Source organism: Palaemon carinicauda, chromosome 2 (genome assembly GCF_036898095.1).
Source record: "Palaemon carinicauda isolate YSFRI2023 chromosome 2, ASM3689809v2, whole genome shotgun sequence".
In the NCBI taxonomy this organism is placed as follows: Eukaryota; Metazoa; Arthropoda; class Malacostraca; order Decapoda; family Palaemonidae; genus Palaemon; species Palaemon carinicauda.
The window spans coordinates 152,851,253-152,871,412 of NC_090726.1; the positions used below are offsets into that span (position 1 = coordinate 152,851,253).

At 39.9% G+C, this 20,160-nt stretch overlaps 1 protein-coding gene and 1 non-coding gene across 2 annotated transcripts in view; both read left to right on the forward strand.

Moving 5' to 3' along the window:
• LOC137620693 (protein mono-ADP-ribosyltransferase PARP3-like) overlaps positions 1-20,160 on the forward strand; it is a 307,977-nt gene that overhangs the window by 19,249 nt on the left and 268,568 nt on the right. The window contains exon 2 of the mRNA XM_068351043.1: positions 17,042-17,112. Within this exon, the coding sequence (XP_068207144.1) occupies positions 17,042-17,112 (71 nt within the window). The remainder of the gene's footprint in view (positions 1-17,041; positions 17,113-20,160) is intronic.
• On the forward strand, positions 2,510-2,628 carry LOC137630085 (5S ribosomal RNA). Its single transcript, XR_011041643.1, has one exon. It is a non-coding gene; the product is annotated as a 5S ribosomal RNA (ribosomal RNA).

Genomic DNA, 20,160 nt, shown 5'->3' on the forward strand with positions numbered 1-20,160 from the left:
ACTGCCCCGTTTCCGAGAAGTTGGCAGCCACGAGAGGCACTCGCTAACCGCTAAAGCAGGAGAGGGGAGAACGCAGTCAGCAGGCGAGAAGAGTCTTCAGATGTTGGCAGTGTGGGGGAGAGGGGCCCCGACAAGTCGAGTGCCCCACCCAAGGATCCCCCCGCTGTTACACTTGTCAGGCCTACGGTCATCTATCTCAAGAGCAAAAAACGCCGTCGGCGAGCAGGCTGTGGCACACGCACACCACCCAACACCCAACATCCTAAGAAAAGGAAACAGACGAAGGGGGAGACGAGGGAGATCGACCCCCCCCCCCCGCATGACATCAGAAGCAGCAGCCTAGGTAGCAGTGGGAGTGACTACGACGGACTTGGGACCTTCATTGGTACCCCTGACCTCACCCCCACAGCATTAGGGAGAGGACCAGGGAGCTGCGGCATTGCAAGCGAGGTCGTTGGCACGTGCCCCGTATATACTAATGGGCGGCTAAGAATGTTAGTAGTTAGGATTGACGTACCAGATAAGTCTATTCGAGCGCTGATCAGCACAGGAGCCAGCGTTTGGCTGATTGAAAAAAGATTCTCCTTAAACCCACTACAGTCAGCAGCGTCCATCATCCTCGTCACACCAAGACAAAATAAACTACACATCAGACTTACAATGTTTGTCAACCGATGGTGTTCCGTCGCGCGAGCGCCGGCTCGATTCCTGCAGTATCCATTGCTCGCCTACGGGTCATCGCTCGCCTGTGAACTTTTGGATTCCGACCACCAGCTCTCACCCTTCCTACCACGCTCGCCCTCCTTTTGCGCTCCCTCGTGCACTTTCGTCTGCGCTCCTGTGTGTCCGCGCATGGGCGCTTCCACGTTCGGCCACGCGCAAACCATTGATTTACCATCGCGCGAGCGCCAGGGCGATTGCGACCGCGATTCCCGTCGGGGTTTCGCAACATGGCCAGCCTGGCGAGTCTTCTGGAGCGTATTTCCAGAACACGGTCTTCACCCCGTAAACGCAGAGCACATGAAAGAGCAGGAAGAATCTTCAGGGAGGTCTGAGCAACATTCTTCTTTCCAGAACCTGGGTTAGCCCTTCCTCGTCATTCCCTGGAAGGGTCTTGCCAGGGAGCTTTCCGTTCGAGATTTCTCTGTCGGGCAAGGGGTGACTGGTTTAGCCCATCCTCTTCTCCATCTCGTGGAAGGGGCTTACCAGGTCCTTTCCCTCCTCGGTTGCGACCCGAGGTTTTGTACAAGGAAGCTCCAGGAAGATCATGGGTACTTTCCTCCTCTCGGGCTCAAGCACCTTGGCGTTTTGCCGCCAAGTTTCGAACTTGCGGGCAAACTCGATGTTGGACCATCTAGACGCAGTGACCGAGGGCTTCCTCTCTGGTGTCTTATCCGTGGATGTCGACAAGCTCAGACACTCTTCCATCCTTGGGAAGAGCTTGTTTGTGCCCAAGGACAGAGACATGGACAGCGGTTGTGCGGAGGAAGTCTATTTCCGTTTTCACTCCTCCAAGGCGCTTTCTTCCAGACCCTGCAGGCCTCCAGCGCCTCTTCTTTCAGCCTCGTCGGTCTAAGTTATCGGACCGGCTACGGCAGCTAAGACAGGGTGTCCAATAGCAGTCCCCTCCTGTCAGGGACAGGTAGCACGGGAGGCTCTCCCTGGGGGCCATAATCCTAGAGGGAGCGGCAGAGTTCACAAACTCTAGGATTGGCAACCCCCCCCCTTGCAGGTCTCACGCTGGGGGGATGCCTAAGGTTACTCATCCGGATAACAGCTTCCCGATGCCGATTCCTGCTCGATCTTCGTGATCAGCCTTGGATATCGCGCCTCGCTCTTACCATCTCTCCGTCTCTGTCAGCGAATTCAGTGTCACTGAACCTCTATGCCATGGGGTCGGTAAGAGTTTTGCCCGTTTGGCCAGAATGATCCATACCTTAGGAGAAGGTCCTCCATAGGGTTGTCGACGGCTTTACCCCCCGGCTTCTTCAATTGATCCTTTCTCGTAAGAAAGCATCTGAGACGGGAGTTTCGTCGTCGACCTTTCAGCTCTGATCAAGTTTGTCGAACAAACTTCGTCCAGCGTGGAACAGCAGAATCGATCAGACTGGTAACAAGGCGGCAGGACTCCTTAGGCCCTGGATCGGAAGGACGGGTACTTCCAGTTTCCATTCCATCCATCTTCCAGGAATCTCTTGGAATTCAGCCTAGACTACAGGTGTTCCTGCTTAAGATGCGGTGTGGCGATCCCGCCGCGGCATCGCAGTTTTTTCCCCAGAGAACTCTCCCTGCTTTCCTCATGGCCGCTCAGGAGCAGGCTTCCGCCTCCTTCGCCTTTTGGAGGTCTGGTCAACTCCAGTAGGCTCGGGTTCGACCTTCTTCAACGCCGGGACAAGCTTCCGGGTCCTGACCATGAGTGGAGGATCATGGTAATTTGTTAGGAGCCTTCTCTACTTCTGCCTCAACATCTGGAGTATCTAACATCTGGAGTATCTAGCCATGATATCGAGTCAACGGCCTTACCACGTTGAAAACACCGCTTCTCGTCCGATCAGCGAAGTTAAGCAACGTTGGGTCTGGTCAGTACTTGGATGGGTGATCGTCTGGGGACGCCAGATGCTGTTGCCCCCTTCTCCGAGCCTTCCCTTCAGTTGACTGTGGCAAGGCTGAGGAGAGTCGCATTACCTGTTCCCAGTCAAGCAGAGCTTTCAGCCCTACCTTGGAACGTTTCCTGGGTCTCTTTTCCTCATTGACCCGTGTAAAGTCCCGAACGGTCGCCTCAGGATAAGTTCCCTGTGAGGCGGCCCAAATTCCGGTGGTATCAAAGCAACGATTAACCGGACTTTCTGGCCCCTATGGGACCAGCGGAATGTTTAGACCTGCAATGGGTGTTGCCCTCTGGAACCTCTTGATGGGAGTGGATGTTCTCGTCCTTTCCCCACATTTTGATGCTGTTCTCGGACTCGTCAAAGAAAAGGGGGGGGGGCATGTTCCGGTTCAGGCCTATGGTCAGGACCTGAAGGATACCTCTCCATCATTCAGGCAGGCTTAGGGGCCGTAGTCTGGCCCCTTTACAGATCCTACAGTTCCTGCCGTATCGCTCTGTGTGCGACGACTTCATGGCACTGGCATATTCCAACCAGCAAGGGACGCATTTTCATACCTTCGCATCTTGCAGTAGAGGTACCGAGATGATCCGAGGTCCTCTCAATACCACTATCGGCTCGCTCATTCCAGGCAGAGGAATGTTCTCTCCGACTATCTGAGCAGAGCCTCGCTGATAGAGAGTACCTGGGGGTCTTTGGCCTTCAGTAACCAGCAAGTCCTGGCCTGGGGGACCTGATCGCGACAGCCTGGAACTTCAAGCTTCTGTGTTCTTCCCCCCCAGTCTCAGACCCCAAGACTCTTTGGCAAGATGGTTTCCGGTGATGGTGGGACAACATCGACCCCTGCGTCTTCCCACCATTGTTGTCTGTTGAGAATGGGTCTCAACAAGACCAGGTTGTCTGTCAACCTTTCGATGGCCCTGGGAGCTCCACTGTGACTATACGCGGAACGGTTTCCGGACCCTCTGCTTCCCCTGACGGAACTCCCGGGAGAGCTTCTCCCACGGCACAGGCTACTCAAACAACCACACTACAACATCTTTCACGAGCCGTTGCATCGCTTCGGCTTCACGCCTGGAGACACTACGCCGCTTCCTCAAGAAGAGACAACCCGCTGCAGTCGCGGAGCGGAGGTCGCGTCACCTGCGATAGTCATCCGCAGGGGTCTACCAGGCGAAGTGGAGAGTCTTTTGTGGTTGGTGTCGTGGGAGAGATACCTCTTCCCTTGAGGCCTCTTCTCCAGCAATAACGGAGTTATTGCTTTTCGGTGGGAGGAAACTCCTTGCCGCTCTCGGCAGTGAAGCCTGTCGCTCAGCCTTTCCCTGGCTTTCAGGCTAAAAGGAATAGACTTTTTCCTTTCCGCTGGACCTTTCTTCGCTCATGCGAAGCTGCGAACATATCTGCCCCCAGTCGGAGTGAGATCTCCTCCATGGAGCATGGTTCGCACTCTTTTGTCCCTTAAGAGATCTTCTCAAGAACCATTACGTCAGGTCTCTGATCGTATTCCGTCCTGGGGGACGGTGCTCCTGCTCACTCTGGCCTCGGCCAGTGTGTAAGCAATCTTCTTGGTCTTGTACGACTCCGCCCTTTCTAGAGAATAGGGGAAGGCAACATTCAGGTTCGCTCCTGAGTTGTTTGCTGGACTCAGAATTTTTGGGTCCCGGCCCTTCGGTCCAACTCCTTCAAGATTTCGAGTCACCATTCTGTATCAGATGACCCAAACCTTCTCCTTCTTTCCAGTAAAGGAATCGAGGGGTTAACTTTGAGAACAGCTGCAGTTTGTCCTCACGTGCAGCCGGGTTGGGAGCACAGGAAGGACACGGGAGAATCACCAGTATACCTCTTCAGCTCGGACTCAAGGACATTCATCTCGACCTGAATCCAGACCCTCCCCCGTCACGTCGCCCTACAGCACGATGTCGGATACATCGCAACGTTCCTCGCCTTCGAGTAGAACTACTCTGTGACGCAGGTGCTACAAGCTGGGGTCTGGAAACGTCTAATGACCTTCGCAGCCCGCTTTCTGCAGGACGTGACCCACAGGAGTATCGATACGTTTTTATCGCTCTGTGGTGGCTACACAACAGTTGGTCCAACCTCAGGCTCCTTTTTGGACAAGTAGCAGAAGGTTGAGGGCATTGTTATCAGGTTTTAGTCTGCATGAACGAAAGAAGTATGTCTGGCCCTTACTTCTTTCTTCATCGTCCCCTCTACTGGGGAAGCAGCATCCTGGTCTCTGCATAGCTGACCTCAAACCTCTGCAGGTAAACCATGCTTCCTTGTGTTCCGAGTATTGAGTCAATACTGTCGCGTCCCCCATACCCTGACGAGGTGGTATTGGGAACGTCCTAACCCAGAGTTCCTTCTGGAACTCCAGGTCAACTGCCTAGGATGAGTCACAATTCTTCCTTCACACACAAGCTTATGTAGGCCACACGGTTTCCTTGCGGAGCAAGGAACTTGTGAGGTGCAGGGACTCCTTTTCTCGAGTGCGACTCACTCAGATTCTGAGTCCCCGAGTAAAGCCAAAGCCAGTATGGCTGGGGACTTTCCATCCTTCCTAAGGGGTAAGTCACCCAATGTAAATAGCGTGGTTTGTATTTCGGTTACGGAACAAATGACAAATTTGGAGATAATTTGTATTTTTCCAAACCATACAAACCTTAGCTATTTACACATATTTGCCCGCCAGCCCTGTCCCCCAAGGCAAGTCCTACCTCTAAGTGAAGTGAAGCAGTTCACCGGTGTGGGGGGGGGGGGGGGGCGAGGGGTAGCTAGCTACCACTCCCCTATCCCCTGCTAACTAGCGCGAGGGGTAATACACCCTCGTTAAATTCTAATGGCTCGCCATTTCAGCTACGCCGAAAGGTAAACCCAATATAAATAGCTAAGGTTTGTATGGTTAGGAAAAATACAAATTATCTCCGAATTTGTCATTTTTTTATTTTTTTGGGGGGGGGGGGGCTTGCTTTCTTTGTATATATTTTATGTTGCATTTCTCTCCTATTTTGGGTTGGAGTGTCCTCCATAGATCAGACTAGAGAGGGGGAGTGCGCACCTCCTCCTGGAGTGAGGAGGGGGGTGGGGGGGAGTAGTAATGTCCTAATCCTTTATACAAAATATGTGTTTTATACAGTGAGGGTACTGACCCTAGAATCATAAAGTGATGTGTTTGGCAGTATATTTCCATCACAGTGAAGAATTCCACAAAACCTAACAATTTAGCGTGTTGATAGAGCAAGATTGCATCTTGCTTGCGACCGTTAGTCAGTACCATTTGAGCAATCGGTAGACAAGGTACTGACCTGGGAGTATCAGCTGTACACACTGTATTCATGAAAAGTGTTGTAATAAAGTGAAAAAACCCACATTCCGATGTCTCATTGTCTGTTGACATGGGACATACAGTATATATATATATATATATATATATATATATATATATATATATATATATATATATATATATATATATATATATCAAAAGATAATAGAGTATTTGAACAAAGAAATTTAGGACTGAAAATGCAGACAACAAATAAGAGTTGTACCGCACATTGGTGATCAGCGGGCACTCCCCTGGTCACAAATGTGCGGTAGCTGAATTCTCCCCTAAAAAAAGACTTAAATGTGACATGGGTGCCATGTTCTTGAGAGGTGTATTGTAGGTGGGTCATGTTGCAGGAGATACACAGGTTTAAGGCAATCAATGGAGACTGCCACATTTTAGTGACCAGCTGAGAGTCCGCAGGTCACCAATGTGCGGTGCAGAGTTTTGGGTGAACTGCTAGAGAATGTTAAAGAATATACGTACCCAGGATAGGCAGTAAGTGTTTGTTCAAGACACGAAACTAAGATTAAAAGAAGGATAAGCATGGGGTGGAGATCTTTTGGTAAATAAAATGAGATTATGAAGAGTAAATTTCAACTTAATCTTGAAAAGTATGTAATGAGAGGGACCTACCTGTTTTAACGTAGGCATCAGAAACTTAGAGCCTTTACCAAAGCCTTAGAACATACAGTAAGCTAGTTACAGTTGAAAGAGCTATGGAAAGAAGAATGATGAGAATAACACTAAGAGACGAAAAAATAGCAACATGGATACGAGAGCAAAGTAAAGTAGAGGATATTCTAACAACATGTAAGAAAAAGAATTGGACATGGGCAGGATATATAATGAGAATGACAGGTAATAGATGGATATTATGAATACCAAAATGGGTCCCTAGAGATTACAAAAGAAGCAGGGAAAGGAAGGCAAGACGATGGATCGAAAAATTAAGAAAGTTTGCAGGTGTGGACTGTCATAGAAAGACCATAAACAGCTGCAAGGGAAAGATCATGTCTAAGGTCTTTGTATGCAGTGGACTAGTAACAGCTGATGATAATATATATACAGTATATATCATCATCATCTCCTCCTACGCCTATTGACGCAAAGGTCCTCTTGTTAGATTTCGTCAGTTGCATCTTATCTTGAGCTAATAATTCAATACTTCTCCATTCATCATCTCCTACTTAACGCTTCATTGTCCTTAGCCATGTAGGCCTGGGTCTTCCAACTCTTTTAGTGCCTTGTGGAGCCCAGCTGAACGTTTGGTGAACTAATATCTCTTGGGAAGTGCGAAGAGCATGCCCAAACCATCTTCATCTACCCTTCATCATATTCTCATCTACATATGGCACTCGAGTAATCTCTCTTATAGGTTCATTTCTAATGTATATATATATATATATATATATATATATATATATATATATATATATATATATATATATATATATATTTATATATTAACATAATATATTCTTAGTGAGGTTACTTAAATATATCTTAAATTATGCACATGCTGTGATGAATGTAATTTTTATTATTTGTGACAGATTTTCATGCAAGCAAGGATTATCTTAGATGTGTTGTCATAGATATGTTAAATTGGGTAGGGTGAAAGCCTGCTGGAATATTTATGATGCATCTCTGCCCTGCCGCTTTCCCTTGCTTCACATTAGGATGTTATATATATATATATATATATATATATATATATATATATATATATATGTATATGTATATGTATATGTATATATATATATATATATATATATATATATATATATATATATATATATATATATATATATATTAAAAGATATCATTTTAACATTGATTCCATAAGGACTTTCCAGGAGAAGAGTGTATTTGTGACTGGCCGGTCAACAGGATCACACGGTAAAAGGATACTACCTAGAAGTTTGTGTTAGTAATCAATGAAAGTATGAAATGTGGCTAAAGCAGATTTAGTGCAAATATGACGATGGCAAGATTAAACATCATTCTTAAAATATAAATTGAATTAAATAAAAGCAAAAAGTTTGATAAGATGGAAATAACAATGGAACACCAGAAGATATAATTTGCTCAAATCCAGTAAATATGGCAGCTACATACTAGCCATCACGGTAATGAACTGATAGATTCATACAGTATTTGCTAGCGTATAGTCGCTTGTAGTGGTTATCTTGTATAATCAATGGTAGCTATGGTTATTGCAATGTTATTTGAACAACTAAAGGGTTCCCTGGTGACAAAGGGCAAATGGCCCCTACAATGTTGCCAAAAGTGTCTTGGTTTTTTAGCCTTTTGCTAAAGCTGCGTCCCCAATTCCTTTCTTGCTTCTTGCTGTTCAGTTTTATTACTTCCGCCAAGGAAGTTGAGAAGAGGTTATGTTTTATATCATATTGTAACTGCGGAGTTTCCTTTAGTTGCTTTTGGGTGCTGAATACAAAATGTCCTTAAACTGGGAATACTCTTTTATTATTGTTAATGTTGTTGTTATTAGCCATGCCCACACCTTATATATATATAATATATATATATATATATATATATATATATATATATATATATATATATATATATATATATATATATATATCAAGAACAACATTAAAAAAGATCAGTCTTATCTATCTATCTAACTATATATATATATATATATATATATATATATATATCTATATATATATATATATATATATATATATATATATATATATATATATATATATATATATAAAATATCAAGAACAACATTAAAAAAGATCAGTCTTATATATCTGTCTATCTAGATGCCATGTCCTCGACGCGGACTGTCGATTGCCTTCACCTGGTCCTGTGTCTAGCTCTGTAAATTATCTAGTTGTTACTCTCTCATTTACACCCACCAGTAAGCTGTCCATAAAAACTTTCCCTTTAACGGCTCCTTGCTCCTCTTCTGTCTATCTTTCACGTTAGGCACAAAAGTTTGATCATTTCTCTTATTACTTGTCCCAGAAATTCCATCTCTCCTTTTAGAAGTGATCTCGCTTGATTCACTCTTCTCAATACCTCTGCATTTGTTATTCTCTCATCCCATCGGATCTTCAACAATCTTCTGTAGAACCAGAATTCAGCTGCATTTATTTAATTTTTCAAGTTCTTTAATGGCCATGTCTCTGAGCCATAAGTAAGTGTGGACCATACATAGGTTTTCAGTGCTCAAACTTTTGTCTGAAGCCGTATCCTGTTATTTGTGGAAAGGGGTTTCATATTATTAAATGCATTTTTTTGCTATTAGTATTCTTTTTTCCTGCTTCTTTATTACATCATCATATGTTATTGTACTACCCAAATATTTAAAGGCATTTGTTTGTATTATTGTTGCTCTGTCCATTACGAGGTTGCAATTTGGAGTTTCCTGGTTATTCCATGCTACTACCACTTCTGTTTTCTTTATGTTGATTTTAGTGTCATGTTTTCACTCTTCTTACCATGTCAAGAAGTGTTTGCAGTTTCTCTTCCGAGTCGGCTATTATCACAGTGTCATATGCAAATTTAATATTTATTTTTCTCCTCTAACTCTTATTCTTAACTTTCCTGATATACTTCTCATTATGATTTCTCCATTTGTAGAGAAGAGGTCTGGTGACATTACACATACTTGTCTTACTCCTCGTTTTATTTCTTGACATCAACTATGGCTTCCTGACTCCAATAAAGGTTGGTAATTAGCCGAATGTCCTTGGCATCAATATTTAAGCTTTTTAAAATTTCTATAATTTGGGAGTGTTGAACATTATCAAATTCCTCTTCATAGTCTATACAACACATTCAAATATCTTTCTGTACCTCTATTTCCTTCTCTGTTAACATGTGCATGTTGAATATTGCATTTCTGGTACCTTTTCCTTCTGAAAATCCATACTGTTCTGCAACTTCTGCTTTTATTGTACTTTATATACTATTTAATAATGATAATATTATTTTTGGTATTTTGCTCATTAAACTGATAGTCTTTTGTAAACTCGACTCTATGACATTTGGTTTCTTGGGGCTAGAAATGAAGATGGATCTGTCATCTCTTTGGGAATGTATCCTGTGTTATATATTTTGTTCGCAAATTCTAAAATTTTTCTTGGTTCAAAATTCCCACTTGCCAGTAGCATTTCTATTGTTACCCCATCATGGCCAAGGCTTTTGGGTTTCTTCAACTTTTTAATTACACCTACGATTTTCTCTTCTAGTAATTCTGGACCATTCATTGGTATATGCAACCTAGGTCTGTTACCTCTATCATCAGTCTTGTATAAACTATGAAACTAGACTTGTATCGTTCTCTTAAAAAATAATTTTGCTATAAGTTTGAACTTCTAAAGTTCCACCGATTCAATTTCCAGATTGACATCATTCCACAATATGGCCTCGGGTAGAATAAACTTCTAGAATAATGTGTAGTATTAAGCCTTAAGATGGAGAAGGCAAAACTGCTAGAATTGACTGAATAAGTAGTTATGTGTAAAGGAGATAGGTCTGGGAAGATCAAAATGCAAACGATGAAAAATGAAATCATATACAACCTACACAAAGAACCAACTGAACAACAGTGCTGGATAATAGTATTGAGACCAGGGATAATTGATTTATAAGACAGAAAGTTTTTGTCCTATAAACTAGGATGAGAGTTAGCGGCTGAAGATCAGTCAGGAAATTCCCAAATCGTGGTTGAATAAAAGAAGTAAAGCATTTACTCAGGACAGGATTGATCGCCAAAGATTTGGTCTTTCTTAATAGATCAATTTTTTGTGCAACTCAAGAATAAACAGTCTTGATGAGTTTCTCAAAAGTAAATTTTAAATCGACAAGCAAGTCTTATAAGTTTAAATGAGCTTATAGTTAAAGTGACATTCCCTGTTGGAGCCCTCAGGCTTATAACATTCTACTTTTCCAACTAAGGTTGTAGCTTAGCAAGTAATAATAATAATAATAATAATAATAATAATAAGGGATTCGGCAACCACAGGTTTACATTCAGATAGTTGAATTGATGTGAAAAGATTATCATCATCTGCATATGCGACAACCTCATTTTCTTGACTAAACTACGTATAATGCGTTTAAAGAAACTGAAGTAATAAATGATATTTCTGCTTCTAGAAAGATTAAGATTTAATAAAGAGGCAACCGAAAGTAGATATTAACATTTTGGACTGCTTATTTGCTGAGCTTTCGGGAAATATTCCTAGTCATCCTAGCTAAAAAGTATAACATGAATCAATAGACATTCCTTGGCTTTGAAGGGATTTTATTACTGCTGAATGTTGATAGAATCAAAAGCTTTTTCACAGTCTATAAATGCCATACATATTGGTTTGTCATATTCTGTTGATTTTTCCTTTAGCTGGGTAATTGCATGGATATGGTCAGTTGTTGAAGACTTCTAAATCCTGTCTGCCTTGTTGGTTGACTAGAGTCTAGTTGGGTTTCTGTTCGGCTTAATATGATCTTTGTAAATATTTTATATATTGCCGAAAGTAAATTTATTGGGCGCTAATTTTTCAAGTCTGTCTCCTTTTTTATGAATTATTGAAATGATAAAGTTTTTCCAAGCTGTAGGTATGGAGGATTCTTGCAGACATTTGGTGTAGAGTTCAGCCAGTTTTACTTCTATGAAATCTACGCTATCAATTATTAAATTAATTGTTTGGCCATCTTTCGCTGCTTTGCTTCTTTTTGTGCATTTAATGCTTTATTTATTATTTCTACTACTGTTACGTTTGGTACCGGCTAAGATGTTTCATTATTTCTATTGGCAAAGTTATTTCTTATATCTCTATTGTATAGAAATCTTCAGCAATTTTTATCTCAACATCTCTTTTGTTAATAATATATCCATTTTGATGCGTTAAAGCAAACATCTGTTGGCGCCCTGTTCCAAGTCTTCTTTTCATCAATTTGATGCTTCTTCCTTTTAGATGTCCTCAATTGTGGTCTGTGTTTACGAATTTCGTTAGCTTTTAGTTTATAAATTTTTTTGTATAGTTCTGATGATTCTAGTTCATCTCTCTTGGATTTTACCCTCATTATCAATCTTTTCTTTATTAAGTTTTTTGGTCTTTGCTGATAGATTTCCTTGATCTTGTTTAGGAACTTTTCCACCGATCTTTTATGCTGATTCCAATAAATAAATTGTGAAATTACTGGTAATTTCGTCTTTACATGCTTCCATTGCATCTGTAAGAACCAATTTTTGTTTTACCAAACTAAACTCGTCAGATTTTTCTTATTAAAGAAGTATTTATTATTTTTTAAATTAATTTTTCTCTTTCCTTCTGTAGATCTTAAAAGATTTTGCTTCTGACCATTGTATGGTCTCTTGACTAACTTGTTCAACACTGTTACATCTTCAATTAAATAAACTTTTTCTCTGAGGATAAAGTCCATTTCGTTTTTTCTCTATTTGGGCTTCTCCATGTCCATTCTCTGTTACTTTTTTATAAAAACAAGGTGTTCATGATTCTCTCTCTCTCTCTCTCTCTCTCTCTCTCTCTCTCTCTCTCTCTCTCTCTCTCTCTCAAAGATGGGTGCGCTACAATCATGCAACGTAATACTGTATGCGTGTTGTGTCAGCAGGAACAGGAGATAGAAAATTTAGAAAAATGAAAACCAAGAACTAAGAAAACAATTGATAGAAATCATGTCCAATTTTCAACATTTAGAAATAAGGAACAAATAAGTCATGGATGCTGTGGTAGAAAAAGGCATTAGTATCCAAGAAATACAAATTAATGTAAATTCAAAGATAGAACCTAGAAAGCAAATAACCAACAAAAGCAGAGCGTTTATGAAACCCACTAGCGGAAGGGTAACCAAGGCCAAGAAGACTAAACAACAGCCTGGAAATGTAACGTCCACCATAGAATGGGGCTCATTTGTTGAAATATATGAAGATAAAAGGGCTAAGTGTATACCGTGTAGAAAAATTTTGCCCAAATGGAACTCCACAGCCGAAGTGGTTCAACAAAGAAATGGCCAATGTATAATAAGTAGAGACAGGAAACATAATTCAATGGGTCCACAGCTTCAATTAATTCATGAAATTTTTGAGCACAATAAGTTAAGCCGAAAAGTAGATAAACTAGTTACGAAGGCCAAGATCAGTAAAGTGAAAAGAGTGGCTTCAGCAAGAAAACCCGAAATGTTTTGCATATGTAAACAGTAGAAAACTAATAAAAAACGACATTAGCCCATTGAGAGACTCGGAAGGTAATCTTAAATCAAATGGTTTGGACAATGCCAAACTGATGAATGCATATTCCTGAACTGTATTCACTAGGAAAGAATCAGTGACCCTCCCCGAACCAGCTATCAGATATGAAGGGCCATAACCATAAAATAGAATCACCTTTACAATGGTTGTCAAAAATGAAATAAAAGGACAGTAAGTCTAAGGCCCCAGCCTCAGATGATATTTATCCACGAGAGATTATGGAACTAGAAGAAGTGATAATCCCACACTTTAACAAAATGCTCCAAAAAACAGCCAAATAAAGAAAGGCACCACAAGGATGAAAACTAGGCAATGTTCCTCCAATCTACAAGAAGGGACCAAAAGAACGACCTGACAGCTACAGATCTGTGTATCTAACTTCAATGCCTTGCTAAAGATTTTTATTCAGTTATAGTAGGTTCAATAGTAGAAGAAAATTAGAGCATTAGGAATTATTGGTGAGCCAGCTGAATGGATCGAAGATTGGCTAACAAACTGAAAACAGAGAGTTGTAATCAATGATGAAGCTTCAGAGTTGCCAGCTGTTACAAGCGGAGTACTTCAAGGATCCGTCCTTGGCCCATTGCTATTTCTGATCTACATTAACGACATAGATTTAGGATTAACTGGTAGAATAGTCAAATTTGCCTACGATACTAAACTAGGCATAACTGCTGCAAACTCAGGAGACATAGAAGCTGTAAGAGAGGATCTAATGAAGCTAGAAGAATGTTCCAGAAAAATGTCAAATGCCTTTCAACTGTGGGAAATGTAAAGTTAAGCACATATGTTATAGTACCCCACAATTAGGTTACTCATTACTTGGTAATGGAATAGAAAGTGTGGACCAGGATGAAGATCTCCGTATTATTATCAGCAAGAGTTTAAAGTTCACCAAATAGAGTATAAAATCGGATAAGAAAGGGCAAAAAAACTGATAGGTTTCGTAAAGAAACTATTTAAATACAGAAACAAAGACACTACTTCATCTTTACATATCACTAGTAAGACCCCATCTAGAATAGAGTTCAATTCTGGGATCCAAGTATTCAGAAGGATATAGATAGACTGGAAGTAGTACAAGATAGGACCACAAAACTAGTTCCAATACTAAGACCATTTCAATTTAGACTGAGGCTAGAACGTTTGAACTTATTTGATCTACAAACTCGACGACTAAGGGGACAGTTGATAGAGGCATTCAAAATTCTTAAAGGAAAGACAAATATAGATTACAACAATCTACGTATTCCCACTTAACACAAATCAGTCCGAAGGTAACTGATACATACAAATAGAAAATATTTAACACCTCAATGTGGCAATTTCTTAACATACAAAATAGCAAATACTTGGAATAGACTTCCAGCAGATGTAGTAAACAGTAATACGGTAAACGAGTTAAGAATAAGTTAGACCAGATCATAAGAACTCTCTAAATGCTTAAGCTAAATCACTCTACCAAAGAGCAAATGGAGTCTCCACGGATGGACTAAAAACTCTTGAGATATCCAAAATCCTTGTAACACACACTCACACTCTCTCTCTCTCTCTCTCTCTCTCTCTCTCTCTCTCTCTCTCTCTCTCTCTCTCTCTGAAGAATATTTGGAGTTATATATATATATATATATATATATATATATATATGGGGCTTTGAAATAAAGCCTCAGAAGAATATTTGGTGTTATAAGGCAAAACAGGATTAGAAATGAAACTTTAGAAGGGATTAATTGAGTGCCATATGTGGATGAGATCATGGTGAGGGGCAGATGGAGATAGTTTGGTCATGCTCTTCGCACTCCCCAAGAGAGATTAGTTCACCAAACTTTCAACTGGGCTCACAGGGCACTAGAAGTGTTGAAAGACCCAGACCTACATGGCTGAGGATTATGAAGTGTGAAGTAGGAGAGGACAAATGGAGAAGTATTGATTTAAAAGCTCAAAATAGAGATGACTGGCGGTGTGTTACTGAGGCCCATTGCGTTAATAGGCGTAGGAGATGCTATATATATATATATATATATATATATATATATATATATATATATATATATATATATACATATATATATATATATATATATAGTATGTATATATATTCTTACGAAGCTGGCCTAGTGTAGAGTAAATACTGTAGTTTGATAATGATTTTCTTTATATTTTATTTGTGCATTGAAGAGAGGTTAGCCAGCTATTAAGATGAGTTCTTCTCATGTAGACGCAAGTTTATGTGTAAATTACATAAGACTTTCGTAGTTGATTAATTTCATTGTATTGTTTATTCAAGTCAGTATATATAAATTTACGTTATTTTTAAGAATTAACTTATATTGCACGTAATTTTGTTACGAGGTCTTAAGTAATGTGTTTGAGTGTCATGTTATCATACAAGATAGGAACAAGGGCTTATGTAATGTTCTTTTATACTTTTATGAGGTATTGCTTCATGTTTGTGAGAGAATATGCAATATGCCACGTGCTTTAGAAAATTTGAGAAAAACCTAGTGGTAGGATGTTATCTTTTTGTTTTTTTTTTCGGGGACAAAGGGTGGGCGGAGGTAGCTGACAGAGTTGCCTCGCTGTGAATGATAGTTGCCCAGGAAACCCAGGATTCGTCTCCCTGTTGCGTAAATAAGCCTTCGAGAGGGCAATACTTGGTAACTCTGATGCCTTGCCCAGCCCCTACGCTTCCAGAACTCGCTCTCCTGGAATCTTCTGGAAGTAGCTATGTCTCTTAAAAGGCAACTCCCAAGGTTGCATAGGCAGATACAGATTTCCAGCCTTAAGACAGCCATCTTCCCCTCTCTCTCACTCTTGCACGCAGCTTAGTGTATTGTTTTAAAAGTGTTCGGTGAAATAACAAAGTTTTGGTGTGACGAGTTTTGTAGTCATAGCGAGTACTTATAAAAAACCTCCTAGAGTTTTTGTAAATGGCCCTGTAGGAAGATGATAGGTTCTAGTATTGTGATCTGGTTATCTATTTTCATTAAGTGTCAAACTTAAATATTGTATTTAGATTTGATTTCAAGTGAAACAAGTGATTTTATAATTTTCATGTGTTATTTCTTTTCTTAATCTAAGGTTTATTCAGATAATAGTTCAAGTCAAGTTATATAGTTTTCAGATAGTAACATTTTTGTCTTTAAAGTTTTGTTCAGACTTAATAATTAGAGTGATTTTACTTTTTTATGTAAATTCTTTCAAAATGTTGTAATTTATATAGAACATATTTATTTTTGTAAAGAGTGTATTATTCCAATCACCAGTGTTTAAAGTGGTAATCGCTTGTATCCTGTTAAAGAATCCTAGCAAGTAATGTCTTTTAAGTAATTCTTAAGGATAAATACCCAGTTTTATTTTGAGTGTACTTCAGAGACCTTTGGATATTCAGTGTTTTATATATTGCTGCCTGAGAGTTATTTAACTGTCTCAGAGTTCGGGTATTAATATTTCCAAGTGTAACAGAATTAATTTAAAGGCAAACAGGTGAGTTTGGAATTCGAGAGGTTGTATAGTTTGCCAGTTGTAATAGGCTATATATCATATTATATGTTTGATTCTCAGACATGAGCCATAGTATATATTTTTGGTGCCCAGACGTGGGTCATCATATATATATATATATATATATATATATATATATATATATATATATACACCTGATAATAGAAAGAAGGTCTTGAAAGATGAATCCTGTGCTTTTTAGCTGTGTGCCGTTGAGTTTGAGGAGTTCTTTGTATTGCATCATGTTGTGAAATGAAAGAGACACTGTGTGGCTTGCTATCTTGGTTTCCATTCCGGCCCCTGGGCTGTTTTCTGCAGTAATTAATGAACTTTTCCTTTTTTCAGATGGCCCGTGGAAGAGCTACTGGCAGAAAACCCAAGACCAAGAAGCATAAGACTGAAGCAAATACCGAAGAGTGAGTATTTCTCAAAATCCTGTTGGTGCAGTTCATTATATATGTCATTTATATAATTTGATATGTTGCAAAGCTTGAATAACCTTCTCAATGGCTATTATGAAGGTTTGTAGAAATGCTGAATTTTCATAATTCCCGTAGTCGAAGGATGACGTAGTGACCGTAAATTATTGATATACATTTATTGTTCCATCACAATTGTCGATTTCAGAGTTAAAATGGTTAAGTATGCAACAGCTGTGTTGTAATTGTATTTTATGTGAAAGCAGTAATCTTCCACCATATCAAGTTATCGAGGCAAGGAGATGATGAATTCTCCGAAACAAAATTTGGATTTCTTCTAAGTTTCTGCTCCCTTCCACAACAATCACGATCCCGTCCCCTCTCTCTTCACAACTACAACCGATTCTACGTCTACTCTTTCAAGGACAATCAGTCAGTTAACAAATACGAACGGATATGTCATCTTCTTCCTTAGTTGATTACTATAGTAATAGTATCGTTGAATTCGAAGAATATAAAGTTATTTGTGGGGGAAATGAAATATAGAGGGAATTACTATTTATTCTAGAGGAGGCTTCCAGGCCAACGCCCAACTGACTGGTGGTGGTGATACTGCTATATAGGAAACAGCAGTAGATTGCGGAATAGCATACTAATTGACCTAAATAATACCCATATGAACTTGAAATTATTTTTTTAAGCCAAATACTTTATGCAGCTATCAAAATACTTATTCTCTCAAATAAAATTATATTTAATGATAAATACCAAATATACTTCATTATGGGTTAATTGAAATTAGTAAAGTAAAATAGCATGAACGAAAACATACACATAAGCCTCAAATAATACAGAATTTATTGGATGTTAGTTTACTTACGAGCTTTGTCAAATTTCTATCTAATAGGCACCAGGGGGGATATGATGCAGCTATAAATTGAATTAAAACTTTAGATTTTATGTAAGAGTATTTAATATCAATGTGTTCAGACCTGTGATGATGCATAGGGTTCTTAGCTATCTGAACAGCTTTCTGATTATCACCAGCAAATAATTGAATATTTTGTTTGGGAGTTATGCTGTCTCAAAAAAGTTTGCTTTTTGGGTAGCTTAAAGGCGATTGTTCTAATATAATTGGACCATTGTCTGGTAATTATTAACAATAGTCTGAAATACTTCCCTGTTCTCACATCATCCGCAATCTGAATTATAACATCCAGTTGATTGGATTTCTTCAGTTTTGTAATTTAAAACTATAATGAGTAGTATCCCTCAAATATTTTTAAGCAAATTTACTGAAATTTAAAATAATTGAACATTTTGTTTATATAACTATAACAACTTTGTAACTACATAACACAAACCAGGTCATTACATAATTAAGGCTACCAACAACTTTCTTATGATAAAATAGATTTACAGTTCACTCATTCCTCAAAAACTTATCAAGCTATATGCCTACATATGTACCAAAAGCTTTCAGATTTTATTTCTTCTTCTTCTTCTTCTTCTTCTTCTTCTCAGCGTTAACCCCATTCTATATGGGGTTGTGGTGGCTGATGTAGTAACGTTCCTGACTGGTGAACGCCAGATTGGGGTTCGAGTCCCGCTCAAACTCGTTAGTTTCTTTTGTCGCTGCAATCTCTCCATACTTGTGCGCTAAAGATGGGGGATTTGGGGAAGCCTGTAGGCCTATCTACTGAGTCATCATCAGCCATTGCCTGGCCCTCCTTGGTCCTAGCTTGGGTGGAGAGGGAACTCGGGTACTGATCATATGTATATATGATCAGTCTGTAGGGCATTGTCCTGCTTAATAGGGCAATGTCACTGTCCCTCGCCTCTGCCATTCATGAGCGACCTTTAAACCTTTAAACCGATTTCTATTCTGTGCTTCGTTTGCGTCAATGCCTTTCCATAGCGAATCTTCCCCTACACAATCATGCCATCTCTTTCATGGTCTTCCTCTCTTCCTTCTACCCTGAACTTCCATCTCCATCTTATGTCTTCTAACATTATGTTCATATCTTCGTGAAAAATATCCATACTATCTAAGCCTTCCCTCCTGTATTTTCTTTGATACTTCAGCTACCTTTGTTGATCCTCTTATATACTCATTTCGAATCAAATCCTCCCATGATACTCGAGACATCCATCTCGGTATACTCATTTCTGCTACATCCATCTTCTTCTCCTGTGTCTTCATCATACTTGTTGTATCTGTACCATATAACATAGCTGGTCTTACAACCAACCAATGAAACTTCCCCTTCAATCTCAGAAGAACCTTCTCGTCACAGAGAACCTCAGCTCAGATGCAGACCTCTCAGTTGTTCCATCCTGCCTGAATTCGATATCTCGTCTCTTGATCCATGCTTTCACTAGATTCTACTATGGACCCCAAGTACTTGAACTTCTGTACTCTCTTCATTTCTTCCTCATACATTCTTATGTTCTGTCCACCACCCTCAGTAGTACTGGCACATATATTTGGTCTTTGATCTGCTTATTCTTATTCTTCTACTCTCAAGTGCAGCTCTATACGTCTCCAGCTTCTCCGCTATCTCCTCCCTCCTCTCTGGGTACAACACAAAGTCATCTGTATATAATATGCACCATGGCATTGCTTCTCTAACATCATTGGACATTACATTCATCACAGTTTTGAAGATCAATGGGCTAGGTGTTAACCCTTGGTGTAATCCAACTCCTTTTTCAAATCTAACTGTCTCTCCAACACTGCTTCACAATCTAGTATGCACTTTCCTGTACATCTCCTGCCTAATTCTGTCATACATTTCTGGCACCATCTCCCTCAGACATCTCCATATTTCTTGTCTTGGTACTCTAATATACGCTTTTTCAAGGTCTATGAATACCAGATGAAAGTCACGCTGTTTTTCTCTGCATATCTCCATCAGCTGCCTTCTATGAAATATTCCATCCATTTTGCCACATCCCTCCATAATTCCTAATTGTTTCTATTCTCTTATCACTTAGTTTGATACCTTTATAATTGCTGCATTACCGAACTTCACCTTTACTTCT